Source organism: Mytilus galloprovincialis, chromosome 1 (genome assembly GCF_965363235.1).
Source record: "Mytilus galloprovincialis chromosome 1, xbMytGall1.hap1.1, whole genome shotgun sequence".
In the NCBI taxonomy this organism is placed as follows: Eukaryota; Metazoa; Mollusca; class Bivalvia; order Mytilida; family Mytilidae; genus Mytilus; species Mytilus galloprovincialis.
The window spans coordinates 9,609,005-9,627,430 of record NC_134838.1 but is presented as its reverse complement, the minus strand read 5'-3'; the positions used below and the strand labels follow the sequence as shown (position 1 = coordinate 9,627,430).

General features: G+C 31.8%; 1 protein-coding gene across 1 annotated transcript in view; it reads right to left on the bottom strand.

Annotated features, from left to right (window-relative positions):
* Positions 1-13,439: 13,439 nt before the first annotated feature.
* Positions 13,440-18,426, bottom strand: part of LOC143064934 (3'-5' exoribonuclease HELZ2-like) — a 29,369-nt gene continuing 24,382 nt past the window's right edge. The window contains exons 16-18 of the mRNA XM_076238156.1: positions 16,567-16,723; positions 14,582-14,749; positions 13,440-13,799 (exon numbers count right to left, since the gene is read on the bottom strand). Of these exons, the coding sequence (XP_076094271.1) occupies positions 13,591-13,799; positions 14,582-14,749; positions 16,567-16,723 (534 nt within the window). The 3' untranslated portion in view covers positions 13,440-13,590. The remainder of the gene's footprint in view (positions 13,800-14,581; positions 14,750-16,566; positions 16,724-18,426) is intronic.

Sequence of the window (18,426 nt, the reverse complement as noted above, 5' to 3'; positions counted from 1 at the left end):
GGCTTTAATTTCTTGACAGGGAAAAACATCTCAGTAAAAAAGAGGATGTGCTATCCCGTTTGAAATAAGTTTTATCCAGGTACAACCAAAATTCAAAACATAATCTTTATACCTATGGAAGAATTTAGTAAAGGTTTTAAGTTATTTCTGGTAACGAAATCCCTGATTTAACAATTTACCAGTAATGAATATAGTACGTTCACGAAAATCCGAAAATGTCACAAGCATTTTATGTGTAACATTTGTCACAAATTAAGTTGATTGAGGTGATTTGCATCTTTATTTTTTTTTTTTTTTTTATTTTTTTTGTCAAATAAATTTGTGGACAAAGGTCACATAGTTTTACTATGTTCAAAACACTGTAAACTGCTGTATATATTTGTATATGAATGTATTGATTGTTTGCTATTTTATTCTGATTTGCTACATCTAATTATCTTACTTTACTATATCTGAACATTTTATTTTAAAACTCTATTTTCATATGCAAGTATGAAGTTACTTAGTTAAATTTTCGCTAAGCAAGAAAAAAGGATTTTATTATGGGTTGTAGCTTGTGAGGCAAAATTAACAATATTGCTAACAAAATCTTGAATGGATCTGAAGGTAGCCTCTTGAATAAGGCTAATGAGTTTTTGAATTAACACTGTGGTCAACCCTTGAATGTTTGTGAAAAGACTAAATATCTTATCGCAGTGACTATTATATACGCTCTTTCGTCTTTGACTTATTTCGAGTTGCTTAAACAGTTACACAATTAAAGGAGGGAACGTAAGTGGGTCCTTTAACATTAACCACAAGAGGCGAGGTCAAACTCTTTGTTGGACATGACTAAGTATTGTTGGACCGATTTATAATACATTTACAACTTGGAGTGACGGTACGCCAATCCTTACTCGTCAAACCAGAATGTAGCTTTGAAAGTGTTTTAATAGGAAATTTTTATTATCGTTGGTAGTCATTTCAATAAATTATAACAATTAAGTAGTACAACTTAACATAGCAGTCAAAGGGATTCAGAAACAAGTTTGAAACTTTTCAGTTTATAAATCCGTCTCCCGTAAAACACATCTCACGTAATCTTTTGAATGTTTTAAAAGTTTTAAAAAAGTTATGCAAAGAATGACGTGTTACTGTTACTTGAAGTATTTTTTACACCCAAATTACTTGGTCTTAAGTTAGTGCTATTTAATAAAACGTAAATGTGCGAGTATTCCGTTGTTCTTTTTGTTCATTGTCTCCTTTTCAAAATAATATCTTCTTGATGGTGTGAAGATATGCATGAAAGTTATTGGTATATAATTTACAGAATCTGTATAAGGGATTTAGACACGTGGTATGGTAACAGATTTGACTTTTTGTAGCCTGAATCTATGTATTTTTTAAGAAGCATATCCCATCCCATTTCGTTAAACGTATTTTTACTTGATTTAATTGATAACTATAGAATGAAATTAGTTTAGTGCGGGAAAACAAATTAAATAAAATTGTAATAATTTATTTGTTATAACTTGTCAAGTCGTAGACAATCTCTTTTGTAGTTAACTAACGATTATCATTAATTGTAAACTCTTAAAAAGAGCTACGAGTATAAAAGAGTTCCGTTCGCCCATAACAAAACATTTCTTATTTCTTGTAAAACTTCCAATTAAGATGATCACACTTCGATTAAGTAAGAATGTTCAGTTGGACAAGGTTATATGACAAACACGTGTCTATCTATCATTCAGTTCTAAGCTGACAAATAGGTACACGCATGACAAACAATTTTGTCACTTAATACAATAACTTAATATAAAACGACAGAATATTTTCTCTATTTTATTGAGCCAATTAGATTTTCCACTTAAAATGCTGCTGGTAGTTCCATAAAGACGTCCTTTGAAGAAACGTTTTACGCCAAAATACCATCTAAGATAGAAATCAATTTTCTTTCCGTCAAAAACATTGTTAAACAACCAAGATGAAAAACTATCGTGAAAGATTATTAGTGTCTTGTGTATGCCTCGAGGTCCATTGGGTCATCAAAGATACTGTAACTTTAATAATGTTTGCCTCTGCATCAAGAAAAGACACGCAAATCATTATTCATTATACTTTCAAAGTTCGGAAAATCCTCCGAAGCGTTTTAGAGATTATTGATTCATCAACACAGTTTGTTAGGATGTATGAGCAATTTGACATATTAACTAAAGTCTGGATGTGTTTGGATTGGATTTTTCTCCATCAATATTTACTGCGGAGTTGTTATAATCAAAAGTTGTGTCTATCATCTGTATCATTTGATCGATTGGTATTTAGACATTATATACATTTATAAGATTAAGTAAATATTTCAAAATAGAAATGGAGCTCTAACACTTAAGTTATACATATAAGACAACAGTCATCATTGTTACAACATACTTTTTCAGTGTCATTTTTATTATGAAATTTCCCATCTTTTTAGGCTGAACAACAAGTTAAACAAAAACAAACTACACAGACATAGAATAAGGTAATGACTGTTATTAACTTGTTCTCTTAATTTCTTTAAAAGTTTTTGTCTGAAGCACGGATCTGATTGGTTAATTTTTATAACAATTGGTTATCGTTTTTTCACAATGGATTGCTGTTACACTTATGTCCCGGCGGGAACAAAGGAGGACCGAGATTACACTTACATACTTAACTTCACCTCATATACTTAATATACCTATACATAACTTCTTATTTCGTTAAAAATAAGGTATAAATCTGCTCTTGGTGGTACAATAATTTTGTTTTCACTGAAATTATGCTGTTGGTAACTGTTGTCTAGTTTAAGTACTTTTCATTTCGTTTTCAGTGGTTCTTGCATCTGGGGCTATGCACATTGATTGAACTGGTATTCATATGCAACACAGTAACACGGTAAATATAACAAAAAAAGAAGATGTGGCATGAATGCCAATGCGACAACTCTCCACAAGAGACCAAAATGACACAGAAATTAACAACTATAGGTAATCCTACATCCTTCAACAATGAGCAAAGCCCAAACCGCATAGACTAATTTTCATTTATGCTTTCAATCGAATTTAATGTCCAGTGAAAAATATTACATGAAAAACAAAACGTTTGCGTGTTGATAAAAGGATCTCTGACACACTGAGCAGGATTTTCTATGAGTCAGTCCAGTCCACAGGAAGACATGCCAACCTACCTGGAGACATTAATCTTACTCATAGTTGACGAGTCTTTAATTTTATTTTTTAGCGGAGAAGTAGTTATACCAATTTTTAAGACTAGGGTTTGACCAAGACAGAGCGGAACTCACAACTCCTTCTAAGCGAGTACGTGACCACGGTTGTGCAGAGTTTGTTTTTCGTTTCTACCAAATTTTATTTACAAGTGAAATCCACGGTTGATCCATGTTTAAATTATGAACGGATAATATTTCATTGCTGTTCCATTTCACATAATAAATAACGGACCATATCAAGCATTAAACCATTAACATTTTTTTATTTTTTCTGTAGATAAATTTGGAAAAAGTTTAAGAAACTGAAGTTTCTTTTCCCTCTGCCAAAGTTGACCAAAAGATGTTGACCCTGTTATATCCCTTTTGGTCATATTATAACTCGTATAATACTCAAGTACTGCAAGTATTCAAGTATCTATACATACTTCCCTCCCCCTCTTATAGTACTCAAGTATTCAAGTATCTATACATACTTCCCTCCCCCTCTTATAGTACTCAAGTATTCAAGTATCTATACATACTTCCCTCCCCCTCTTATAGTACTCAAGTATTCAAGTATCTATACATACTTCCCTCCCCCTCGTATAGTACTCAAGTATTCAAGTATCTATACATACTTCCCTCCCCCTCTTATAGTACTCAAGTATTCAAGTATCTATACATACTTCCCTCCCCCTCTGGTCATATTATAACTCGTATAGTACTCAAGTATTCAAGTATCTATACATACCCCCTCTTTGGGCCTTCAGCGTACCTGCTGGTAAAAATAATTTTAGGAGATGAGATATAATTGATAATGAGACCACTATTCGCTAAAGTTCAAATGGAGTGGATGTAATCAATTATAGCCTTCATCAATGAGGAAAAATCTTGTCTGTGCATTTATTCGTTAAATGCTTTCAAAAGGTCTCTTTACATGTATCGTTTTTCAAGTAAATATGGATCTGGGTGTAATAGAGTTGAAGTTGCTGTTGTTGTTGCTTTTGTTTTATATTTTCCTGCATACATGTTTATGTACATGCATTATCAATATCGCGAACGTTTTATCACATACATTTTAACCTTAAAGATGTTTAAGTTAATTGTTATTTGTATCGATTAATAAACGATTCACGTGAGTGACAAATAAGTTAGTATTTATCTATCAGATGACAGTGTATCGATGATAAGATCTGACAATCACTTGTAAATATTGATGCCTTTACTAACCAAGATAAATTGCTGTTTTATCCACACTCAAATTGTGAAATAAGCCAGAAATTGCGTGAATCAGAATTAACTGATCTTAAGTGGCAGATGATAGAAAACACTGGAGGAAGAAGAGGTTTCCCTGGAAATTGCTGACAATTTTATTGGAATGCTATTGACATTAATTGTATATGATTAGCAGTAATATGTAATTGGTAGCGTCTATATGAATGTTCTATCTTGAAATAATTGGTACCAGTCTAGGAGGGCTGCACAGTGGCGGATTCAGGCGGGGCGAGGCGGTCGTGCCCCCCCCCCCCCCCCCCCATAAAATTTGCAAATCATGGGTTGTAATCAGCTTAATAAAGAATATTTCGATTTTTTTGCCTCAAAATATTTTTTGACTCGCTCCGCTCGGCGAAAATTTCAGTTTGCTACTCCCCTCCCTAACCTTAAATCCGGGATCCGCCCCTGGGACAGGCTTAATTATTTTGTTCGGCTTAATCTTTTTGTTTTGTAGATAAATATTTCAACGTTGATTCACAAAAAAATGTTTTTTTTTATTTCTGATATATTCTATGTTTATCAAAAATCTGAAATGTGATATTTTAACAGTGCACTTTTTAAGATATCATCTTTTCTCATTGAAATGCGAGATTACATGCGCAGTAAAAGTCTGCTTTATTTGAATATTACTTTACAACTGATTATAACTTGCATAAAAATGAATAGAACTATAATAATGCATAATAATGGCAAGATTTTTAATTAACATTTTGTACAGTCTCTTGTTAATGTATTACAAAACGTAATTTAAAAACGTGTTCTAATTGTTGACCTATGTTAATATTATACTTTCTAATAATACAAAAATGTTGCCGTTTATAATCTCACAGTTCTGGCGCGTGACTTGCACGCGAATTCGCTAATTTGTTTTCAATAACAAGTAACAACAACATTTAAAGTGCTATAGCAATAGGCCACCGTAGCGTATAATTAAATTTGACGCCATGTGTCCTCGAATTGTCTTTTTCTTCCTTTTTCTGTTTGTTGTGGTGGTTGGGCTGAATACCATAGCTTAATTTAAAACTAAGTGAAATGACACACTGCTATAAAGATTTCGTTTTGACAAAATATTCAACTGCGGGATTAAGTTTCCTTCCGACCATCTGGATACATTACATTTAAATCAAATTCTATTCATATAAACATCTGGAAACTTATTGCCTTTTAAGCGCACTCGAATCTTTTCGGAATCATTGTTGTCGTTAAACAGAATCCCCATAGGCCATCAATTTCATTGGCAGGTAATAATTTGTCTGACTTTTCAACTTTGAAATAAACCATACCTTAATCTACAGATATAGTAACCATCCCCGAGAAAGGAACAAAGGCGGTAAAACATTATTTTTTTTCTTTAATGTATTTTTCTTGAATTTTAACAAATCTCAACTTTTATCCGCAGTTTGTCAACACAAGTATACTAACCACTTTAAACTGTTATTTTATTAATTTCCTCTCAGTTGTATCCAACCAATACTGTAACAATTTTATACAATTAAAATTATCATACTTTAATACAACAATTTTAATATACTAATTATTTTGGAAACAGTAATTTTAGAAAAGTGAGTTTAACAACAATTTATCATTTAGAACATTTTGTTTTTAATTAACTAGTTATAATATTTTTTTCCTTTTTATTCTTGAATTGCAGAAAAATCAAAAATGTTCATGGTTAATTATGATTCATATTTTTCCATTTTTATTGTTACTGCTAGTATTATTATTTTTTTTACATCTCCAACCTCACTGCACAATTGAAGACAAATCAATGTTACGTGAAAAGGAATTGATATGCATATTATTATTATGTTTTATTAGTACATTTGTATCATAATTTTTGTTTTAGCAAAGTGGGGAACTTCAATCTTCATTTCGAGGCAAATCAACTTCGAGTTCCCAATAGGAAAAAATCATGCATAAATGAAATTCGAACGCAAGAAACCTTACCTCATACTGTTTATCTGATAAGTTTGTTTTAACATATTTCAGTAGAAAAAAAACAAGTCGCTCAAAAAATATGAAGTTATCTTCACGTAAGAGAACTATTTAATCAATCAAGGATTCCCTGCCGTTCGTTAAGACAATATTTGCCTCTACCTTATGATACTTACAATACAGTTACAAAACAAAACAAAAATCCTCACTTGATAGTGCTGCTCCAGATAACTCGTTCTACAGTCCAAATACAAGGAAGATTTCACTTTGCTGGTTGTATGAACATATATGTACATAAAGGTGTACATGTGGTCAGGATTTTGATTTTTTGACAATATATACTTTTAAAATAGTTGAACTTTTGTAATTTTTTGGATTATATACTTGCATACATAAGAAGCATACCGTTTCCTAATTACACCTCCTACATTGAACCATAGACTTAAATGCGTTCTGAGACTTCCTTGTGCGAATGTGTATAACGTTTTGAACGTTTTATTTTAAAAGAAATGTATAGTTATTTCGTTTTCAAAATTATTTTAGAAATAAATTGGAGGTGGAAAAACTTTCATGACTTTGTATAGATGTTGATTGAGTCTGATGTATCCTGCAATCCGTCTTAAGATGGTAGATAGTTCAGATCTTGTAAGCCGGTGGTAACTGTCTTGATGAAGGATATTGATCAGAGATTTGATGATAGTCTTAATCCTGTGTTGCAGGCTTAATTTTCTTCTTTATTGTTCAGCACCATAATTTGCTAACTTATCGGCCGGCTTGCTCATTACCCTGAAACTCCACAGTATGAAGGGATCCACTCTAGTGTACTGTTTCAGACTTTAAATGATGACATTTCAAAGTTTGTCTTCACTCGGTTTGTTATTCATTGTAAAAATGTATGGTGTTTTCTTATGAGGCTCTTGACTCTAATGTACAGCTGGACCTATTGAGCCTGCCTGAGAAGAGTTGCTTCAAGCTGGTATTTATTTCATTGACTTGTGAACACTTGATATTTTGAGGCCTGTGTCATGGCTTTGCACTTACATCTCTTACTTAATAGTGGTATGTTTGATATTTTCTCTATGCTTTTGATTATGATTCTATAGCACCTGTGATGGTACTTAGTACCTGGTTCTCAAGTTTACCTAAATGATGATTTTGAATGCATACATCATTTTTGAATAAAAATTAGCAAGGCAATTTTCATCTTGTTCACTACAGCCAAACGCGTGAAATCATAGATATTTTATAAGAAGGTGTTATATGATTGCAAATTCAACAATAATTCGAAAAAAAAACTTTAAGTGCAAAATTGTGCATACAATAGAGAGGGAAAATGGTAAATTTGTCAAAGAAACAATAATTCTACCAAAGAGCATACATACATAAAAAAAAAAGAAGATGTGGTATGATTGCCAATGAGACAACTCTCCATAAGAGACCAAAATAAAACAGAAATTAACAACTATAGGTCACCGTATGGCCTTCAACAATGAGCAAAGTCCATACCACAAAGTCAGCTGTAAAAAGGGCATACGATACAGTTTTGATCCTGTATTTACAGTTTGATGTAAATTTCCATATAGCGTGTTTTGCCTGATTAAATCAAATATGTAATAAAAAATATACCTTCATGTGCTACTTTTTGAGTTAAATGAGGTCGAAATTTTGTATATTTGCTCAAAATTCGGATTTCTGGCCATATTTTCCCTTTCGAAAGAAAGCCATAACTTTTTTTGTTTTAAAAGATAAACACAAATTGTTTTTTGTTAAATAATTTGTAATTTCTGTATTTGATAAGTATTCTAAAGATTTATGCATTTTTTATTCAGAAATAACGCATATTTATCAAATGGTCATGAATTGAGAAAAAACATATTTTTTTGCTGTATATTTATCAACATTAAAAAAAAATGCACTATTTACAGTTTTATAAAATTTGGTTCACATAATCTCCCTGCAAAATGAAACAAAATGTCGTTTTAAAAAATAGGGGTCCATGAACTCGTTTTCAAGTTAAATAAGTTTGAATGATAAAAATCAGTCGAAAACTGAATCTTTTCCCGGTAAGTCATAGTTTGTCGCGAAAATAACAATTTACGTTAGCAACGTCATTACTTCCCTTGTAACTGTATCGTATGCCCTTAATAGCCTGTGTCGCTCACCTTGGTCTATGTGCATATTAAACAAAGGACACAGATGGATTCATGACAAAATTGTGTTTTGGTGATGGTGGTGTGTTTGTAGATCTTACTTACTGAACATTCTTGCTACTTACAATGTTCTCTATCTATAATAAACTTGGCCCTTTACTTACAGAGGAAAATATTTTGTAAAAATTTACAAAATTTACAAAATTTATTAAAATTGTTAAATATTGCCTTTAAAGGGCAATAACTCCTTAAGGAGTCAACTGACCATTTTGGTCATGTTGATTTATTTGTAGATCTCCACTGTACTGAACATTATTGCTGTTTGCAGTTTATCCTTATCTATAACAGTATTCAAAGATAATAACCCAAAACGACAAAAAATCTTTAAAAACTACCAATTGGGGGCAGAAACCCAACAACCAGTTGTCCAATTCATCTTTCACAGCTAATAGATATTGACTTGATAAACAATTGAACTCCTTAACAGATTTGCTCTAAATGCTTTAGTTTAAGAGTTATAAGCCAAAATCTGCATTTCTCCCTATGTTCTATTTTTAGCCATGGCGGCCATCTTGGTTGGTTGGCTGGGTCACCGCACACATTTTTCAAACTATATACCCTAATTATGTTTGTGGCTAAGTTTGGTTAAATTGGTCACATAGTTTCAGAGGAGAAGATTTTTGTAAAAGATTACAAAAATTTATGAAAAATTGGTAAAAAAATACTAAAAAAGGCAATAACTCATTAAGGGGTCAACTGTCAATTTTGGTCATGTTGTTATATTTGTAGATCGTACTTTGCGGAACATTATTGCTGTTACAGTGTATCTCTATCTATAATAATATTCAAGATAATAACCAAAAACGGCCAAATTTCTTTAAAATTACCAATTCAGGGGCAGCAACCAAACCAGCAGTTGTCGGCCATCTTGGTTGATTGGCCGGTTCACCGGACACATTTTTTAAACAAGATACCCCAATGATGATTGTTGCCAAGTTTGGTTAAATTTGTCCCAGTGGTTTCAAAAGAGAAGATTTTTGTAAAAGTTAACGACGACGGACGACGAAGACGCCCTACGCCGGACGCCGGACGCCAAGTGATGAGAAAAACTCACTTGGCCCTTTGGACCAGGTGAGCTAAAAATGAACGAAAAACAAATATGTTTAACACATAAACAAACGACAACCACTGATTACAGGCTCCTGACTTGGACAGCCACATACATACAGAATGTGACGGGTTTAAACATGTTAGCGGGATCCCCACCATCCCCCTAACCTGGGACAGTGGTATAACAATACAACATAAGAACGAACTAGTATAAAAATCAGTTGAAAAAAGCTTAACTCATTAGTTTGACAAACATACAAGTGAACGTGGACGGGTACTTGTACATCCCAACAACAAAAAGACACTATGTACAAGTCTGAGAGTAATCGTAGTTAACTGATAGCTAGTTCAAAGCCTCTAGCAACTAATAAAAAATCATGCATCGGAGACTAAATTATCAATACGTATGCATCCAACATCCAATGGATTTCGTGTAGAGACGTCATAAACAGTCAGAGAAAAACATGACCTTGTGCAATGCCAAGATACAGGTATCGACAGATTGTAGATCCATAAATATGTATATGTATATAACATACAAGTAATATTTAGTTTGCTTGTAACTTACTGATTACAAAATCAATATTTATACCAATAACAAAAATATTCAATGATCTTATTACAGTGTTGAATTGGTAACCATTTTAGAATAAGTTTAATTAAAGGATCGACAAGTTAACCAGAATAGTTTCTAAATTTTCCGGCACGGTTAACAACATTTCCGTAGAAATGAGGATTTGCTATCCCGTTAGAAATAAGTTTTCTACGGGTATAACTAAACTTCAAAACTATATCTTTATATCTATGGAAAAATTTAATAAAGGTTTTAAGTAATTTATGGTAACGAAATCCCTGGCTTAATAATTTAACAGTAATACATAGATTACGTTCGTTAAAATCAAAAACGTCACAACAGACACGGGCATAGCGAACGAGCTGTGAAATATAAACAGTAAGATGGTGGCAAAGGTACATATAAAAATAGAAATTTACCAATAGGGAACGAAAAATCGTCCCTTTAGTCGTAAATTTTAGTGTGGGGTTTTCCGTTCAAGACCGAAATATCTAAATTTAGGAAAGGACATTTATTACCATTTAAATTAGATTTATTTAAAGTAAGTTCCTTTAGGTAAATTTCGGCAGTATATTGAAAAAATTCTTGATTATTTAACGAAAAAATATCATCAAGATAACGGTAAGTGTTGTTGAATTTATCTATTAAATGCAATTTCGACGGGTCTTTACTGATTTTGGTCATAAACTGTGATTCATAACAGTACAAAAGTAAGTCTGCTATTAAAGGGGCGCAATTATTGCCCATAGCGATACCCACAACCTGTCGATAAACTTTGTTGCCGAAACGTACATAAATATTATCAAGGAGAAAATTAACAGCTTCAATCATCTCATCACACCTTCAGTAAGTATCTCTAGCATATTTACCTTTCTCGTTAGATACATACTCTTTTCTCGTATCCTCAAGTTTGACAATAGTGTAAATGTATTATTGAGAGTTCTAGCTGAATCTTCTTTTTCAATATTTACAGCTTATCTGAATTTATATTCACGGGGTTTTTAATATGATACATGTGATAGTGTTACTTTAAAAGAATATAAACACAGTATTGAAAACTCATATATGATTTTATTTGAAAATAAAATAAATGAAAGACATAATAATTTAATGAAAGACATAATGTTTTAAAAGAAAGACACACATATAAATAATAACAGTTTGGAAAAATAGAAAAATCAATAACAAGATTGCACTGCATCTTCTTAGAGTTAAAAAAAATCATCTATGAGATCGATATTTGGTCAAATATAGTACTGGTTGATACTTGTTTAATTCAAATATCAGTAACGTAACCCTGAAGTATCATTAACCAATTATCTAGTATTTAAGTATATGACGTGATTTGATTGATTCATTACCGTACAGAAAATCTTAATAAAGAACTTTGCTTTACTTCTTCAAGTACATATTCTTTTTCAGATTTGATGGTTTTATTTAAGGATTTTTCTATCTCTTCAATATAAAACAAAATAAATATTAATCATAGCATGTATAGTATCTCAATAATTTAAGCAGATTCATGTTGAATTCTATACGTTAAATTCACAATGTCAACATTTTTCACAGAAATAAAGACCCACAAATAACACACTTTCATGAACAAAAATCATTGATGCAAATCACAGTTTTTAATTTATATGCAAAACATAAATACTTATATATTACAACAAGAACAAACATATTCAACTTATTCTGATTAGAAATATCTACAACTATAGAATTCTTAACTTGATAATTGTCTATCCAAGTCAAAGTGCATATCACAGTTTTTAATATAATAAAACATCAGTTATGATCAGAATATCATAATTGCAATATAATTGTTGAAAGTGTTTTCAATATTTTGTTAATTATATACATGTTTTTGAATAAGATATAAAGAAAAATGCATTTTGTGATTAAAAAAAAGAGAAAGCAAATCAGTATATTGCACTGAGAAATAAAGTATTCGTATTCGCACTAAACTAATCGTTTACAAATAATTCTGTATCATCATGTAATTAAGTATGTTGTGAAGACGATGTTGGTTGATATATACGTATAGAATTCTAATTAAATGTTCGACAAAAACATTTTATCAAAGGACTAAGTTGTATTAATGTTCATCATATAAAGATGAATTTAAACAACTTTTCTTTTCATATTGATTATAAAAAATATTTTTGCTATTTAACTTTAAATTTTCCTATTGATGATGCCCCACTTCCCCTCGTTTAAGGTCAAATATTTTTATTTACATATGATTTAAATAATTTTGTTAACATATACATATTCGCCAAAAGAAGTCTCAAAATTACTAGTAAAAAAACCTTTCAAATAGTATTAATTGTTTTGAAATATGGTAAGATATTCTATGGGAAGATAATCTTTGTTCGAACAGACTAAAACTTCAGAGAAAGTTGTGTTTTGCATTAAGTCGTACAATAAAAATAGGAAGAATAATAGTTATCAAAGGTACCAGGCTTATATTTTTTTTATAAAAGTGTATAACACTATGGAAATAATTATACATGTTAATCATACAGTCATAAGTTCAATAGATATTATAAAATCATCTTTCAAGTTATTTTTATTGTGTTCCTCATACATATCATCCGCTTATAACAATTTAAAATTCCTTCGCAAATAGTTTTATCAAATACAACACGGATATGAAATATTAAAAGTCGTCAAGCCTAACTTCACATATGATTATCACAATAACTATTTAACGTTCCAATCAACTTATAATACACAAATTGTCTACGAAGAACATACAATACAGTAACACAATGTTCTCTCAGACGACGAAACATATTTTTATTTACATACACACCTCATTAGTTCTAATTTGCTACTTCAGAAATTATGTCGTTATCTCAGTCTATTGTACCCTTGCTAGATTAAGTTATGAGTAAATATTTTATCTAAGATAAAGTGGATTTGATTTAAAATATATATGTGTGAAACTGTGATTGGGTTTTTCAATTTCAGAAACCTGAAAGATCTCCCCAAAAATATTTTTACCTGTTCAAAGACGCCTAAATAACAATCTTTTTGGTTTCGGAGATTGTTCATTGGCAATCGTACCACATCTTTATATTTTTATATTTACTAAACGGTATCAGTTCTGCTTATTCATGAATGTTATACAGTGACAAGTTGATGTTTCCATCCTTGTCTTTGCTAATTGATGGATAGTTGTCTCATTGACAACAATTTCACATCTCCAAATTTGTGTATATAAAACTAATTTCATAACTGTAATTATAGTAGATAGAGAATGGATTTGAAAGATTATGTAACCATCTGAATTGAAAGCATACTATACGACGCGTATTTAGAGGCTTCTTATTAATCATTCAGGATTCTTCATGGCCATTATTGACCTGCTCAAGATTTTCGGTTTGTTCTTCAAACGTTTTCTTTCCTCTATTCTTTGACTTCTTCTTTTTCCTTTTTGGAACTGGTTGTGGTGGAAATTCTTCTTTATCAACCACACAGCCCCGTCTGCCATAATGGTTTATAAAATTTCCCCATACCTCATTACACGTTAACAACTCCTTATGTCCTATAATACACACATATATATATATATATATTTATTTTTATATACACATAATATACTATTTACTGACAAAGAAATATTTACACATATATATACTATTTACTGACAAAAAAAATATTTGAAAACTGGATTGGAAGATTGAAAATTGGCCTTGTGTAGTAGTTAATGAAACGAGCCCCTCTTTTTCAAAATAAATAAAAGTTTTTTTATATGCATTAAACGTTTCTTTGTCAGTAAATAGTATATATATGTGTATATATATATCAAGTCTTGATACTGAAAAACACCTTAGGAGGATTCGAATATGGGGAAAACCTTGTCCCAGATATATTCCTTAGTCACCTTATCATATAGAAAGTATGGCTTTTTATTAGAATGGATGGCGTGTGTTCAGAGATCTACCTTTGTCAGTAAATAGTTCGTTTCATGTTCCATTTCAAGTCTTTTAATTTCATTTTGTTTTTTTTCACTTTGTTGTACATTCTGACGATAGATAATTCCTATTTTGACTATGCCATATGGATGAACATGACCCATATTTTTGTTTGGCCATATGGATGAACATGACCCATATTTTTGTTTGGATATTTATCGATACTTTAAAATAATTTCATTAGATATCATATGGGTTTTTCTAGGGGTTTTGTCTACAAATATACAATATTAGCATTGAACATTTTCAGCAGTACTGACTAGAAGAACCGGACATTTCTATCTTATCATTTTTCATTTGTTTTTACTAGTTTTGATTATTTATATTTAAGACAAATATCCTGTCAACTTACCTACAACTATTAGCCCTTTACGTGCTCTTGTCAATGCCACATTTGTTTGATGTTCGTCAGTGATAAAACCAAGGTTCTGTTTGCACCAGCCCAACGTAGGTTTTGGTTCTATTCTATAATGTGGTAAAGATCGTACCAGGCTCATGATAACATAGTCCCATTCACCACCTACATATATATCAGCATAATATTAAGAGATACCAATCATTAATTCTTTTACAGAAAATTAAACCTAGGCCTTCCATATGGATGAACACAACCCAATAAATAAAAGGAATGCGAAATGACTGCTCATTTTCATCATACGAACACATTCAAAACCTCAGCCAACAAACTCTCTTAAAACGTCACAAAATAAAGAAAGAAAGCACAACAGGTGTATTTAGTTCTTAAGTTGTCATTTCAACCATTCCCTTTCTTCTTGCAACATAATTCAAGCGGTAAAACTCCTGAACAGTTATTTCGACAACAGCAAACATTCCATCAGTATTTTATTGGTACTAATGCAAAGTTATATTTAGTAATAACATCAAACTTCTTTTTAAAGAGAGGCGAAATATTTTGTCGGTTCCTAACTTTATTTAAGAGGTGCGAAAGATACCAGAGGGAAAGTCAAACTGATAGATTGAATATAAACTGACAACGCCATGGCTAAAAAACAAAAGGAAAAGACAAACAGACAGTACACAAGACACAACATAGAAAACTAAAGACTTAGCAACACGAACCCCACCAAAAACTGGGGGTGATACCATATGCCCTGGAAGGGTAAGCAGATCCTGCTCCACATGTGGCAACTGTCGTAATACTTATGTTAGTACAAATCCGGTAAAAAGTCTAATTCGGTAGGTCACATTCGTGAAAATTAAAGGGTAAAAACGGTTATTCCATAACGGTAAACCAACTCGTGAGGGCGTCCGTAAAATTTACGAAGGGATGATTTCAACTTCACAGCTTGGAACTCTTGGTTTAAAAGCTTCATTGCGAGCAGCAACCCACTACCAAAGTAAATCATGATAGGAAGAAAATGCCTGTACCAAGTCATTTGTTAGTATTTTTAGAAATTTAAATGTGACGTCACTTTGTGCGTTTAACGCTTTGGCTAACTCGGCTGTAAATTTTTATGTGCTGTTCCTATTCTGTAGTTATTCACTACTTCGGTTTATCATGTATATCTATTATATAGTCATGTTATCAAAGTTAACTGTTTGTAAAAGTATGAATTACTCTAAATAATAAGGATGTTCTTATCCCAGGCAGAAAACCTTAGCCGTATTAGGCACAACTTTTTGGTACGTTTGGTCCTTATTGCTCTTCAACTTTGTACTTGTTTTCGGCTTTCGAACTTTTTTCATCTGAGCGTCATTGGTTAGTCTTGTGTGGACGAACCGCGCGTCTAGCGTATTCTCTGTCCTATATGTTCTCCCATTTATTTGTATTGTAGTCCTGTCATGTAATAATGTCATTTTAATTTATATTTAACATTGCCACAAAAGTGGGAGGTTTGGCATGCCACAAAACCAGGTTCAACTACCATTTCTTTCCTAAAATGTCCTGTACCAAGTCAGGAAAATGGCCATTGTTATATTATAGTTTGTTTATTTGTGTGTTACATTTTAATGTTGTGTTTCTGTTGTGTCGTAGTTCTCCTCTTATATTTGATGTGTTTCCCTCAGTTGCAGTTTGTAACACAGATTTTTTTTCACAATCTATTTATGACTTCGAAACAGCGGTATACTACTGCTGCCTTAAGTTAGCCATTCGTTTGATGTGCTTTATCATTTGATTGGCAATTTGATTAGGGACTTTCGAATTTGAATTTTCCTCGGTATTCAGTATTTTTGTGATTTTACTTTTTGGTTCATTGATAGACATCAATTATATCTCATTTTGAAATTACAGATACATGTATTAAATGATCATTGAACTCTACATGTCTCGAAAAACACGTCCATATTCTGTTATAATAAAAGTTATTGACAAACCTTGACTGGCTACAACTGTATTCACGTTGAACTTTATAAACTTTTCTGCATTTAGTGCCTTCCTGATAGCTGTACACTGGGCATTATATTGACTCATGATGTTGATGTATTCTGGATCTATCAATTCTTCATCAACCAGATGTTTAAAGATCTTTACCTTTTCAAAACAAAATTATTCTATATCTGTATTGCCAGGTTTGTACTTTTCTTTTAAATCGGTTCCTTCAAAACTACTCTAACATTAACCTAATATATAGATAATGTAGTATGAGTGCCAACTAGACAACTCTCCATCCAAGTCACAAAACGACTCACACCGAACAGCAAGGTATAAAGATCCATAAAGTTCTTGTCCATTCGTTTTTGATGTGTCTTGTCATTTGATTTTGCCATGTGATTATGGACTTTCCGATTGGACTTTCCTCTGAGTTCGGTATTTTTGTGATTTTAATTTTGACTAGTGCAAAACCATTCAAATAGGAAAACAAACGGTTTAATCTATATAAAATGAGAAACGAGAAAATAGGAAAGTAACTGTTCCAAGTCAGGATATCGTTGATTGAATTGAGTCAGGTTTAATATACTTCCTCTCATTTTAATTTACCTTGAAAATTGGTATTTTGTTGTTGTACTTCTTTTAACGGAAGTTGGTCATAATGGTGTTTAGTACAACTGTGTACATACATATATGTCTCTTAGAAGTCTTAGAAGTCTTTGTGGTAAAAGAGTACTCGCAGTATTACGATTTAATGTTGAAAGAACTGTATAGTCTGAACCAAACGCCTGATTTTGGTATGTATTTTAAAACGTTCTCAACTTTGTGTATATTTAAACTATTTCAAGTTGAGACGATAATCTGCTCAGTTCGAAATCTCTTATCTTTTCCTGATAAAACAGATGGCTGAATGGACAGATAACCATACCAAAACAAAATGGCCCCAATACTAACGTTTACGGGACAAATGCATTAGGAAACGAAAAGAAACTCGAAATTTTCTCTTGTGATAAACAAAGATTGGTAAAGTGTACGTAAAGGAAAGTAAGTGAGAGGTTTCGCTAGCTATAAAACCAGGTTAAATCCACCATTTGTTACATAAGAAAATGACTGTACCAAGTCAGGAATATGGCAGTTGTTATTCATACGTTTGAGCTGTTGATTTTGTCATTAGACTAGAGATTTTCCTTTTTTAATTTTCCACGGAGTTTTTTTTTTTGTGATTATACACTTTTCAAAATATTCTTAAATTTAAAAATGTTTGCGTTTGTTTGTTTGTTTGTTGTCTTTTAGGAATTTTGGTCCTCAATGCTCTTCAACTTCGTACTTTATTTGGCCTTTTTAACTTTTTTTGATTCGAGCGTCACTGATGAGTCTTTTGTAGACGAAACGCGCGTCTGGCGTATATACAAAATTTAGTCCTGGTATTTATGATGAGTTTATTTGTTGAATGTTTTTGTAAGAGGTGTTCAAAATATAATACTGCCTCATTGAAAAATATTGGAAAAGCACATACTTTATACTTAAAATAATTGCAAAAGATACGAAGATAAAAATTGAAAGTTGACAACGACATGACAACAGCCGAAATACGACAAAAAGACCAAACATACAACTCTAAAGACTGAAAGACACAACCCCTACTTAAAACTTAAACTTAAAATTATCTCAGGTGCCCCGTAAGCGATAGATTGTTGTTTAGCACTAGTGGTATCATCAGTGTAGCTCAGGGCAATTTCAATACGTTAAGTCTCATTCAATGATGTCGAACTCGATGAAAATCAGACAAAATTATGGTTACGAAGATTGAACCATAGTGTTTGTCATCTTTGACACGAACCATGTATATTATGATTCAAAGAATA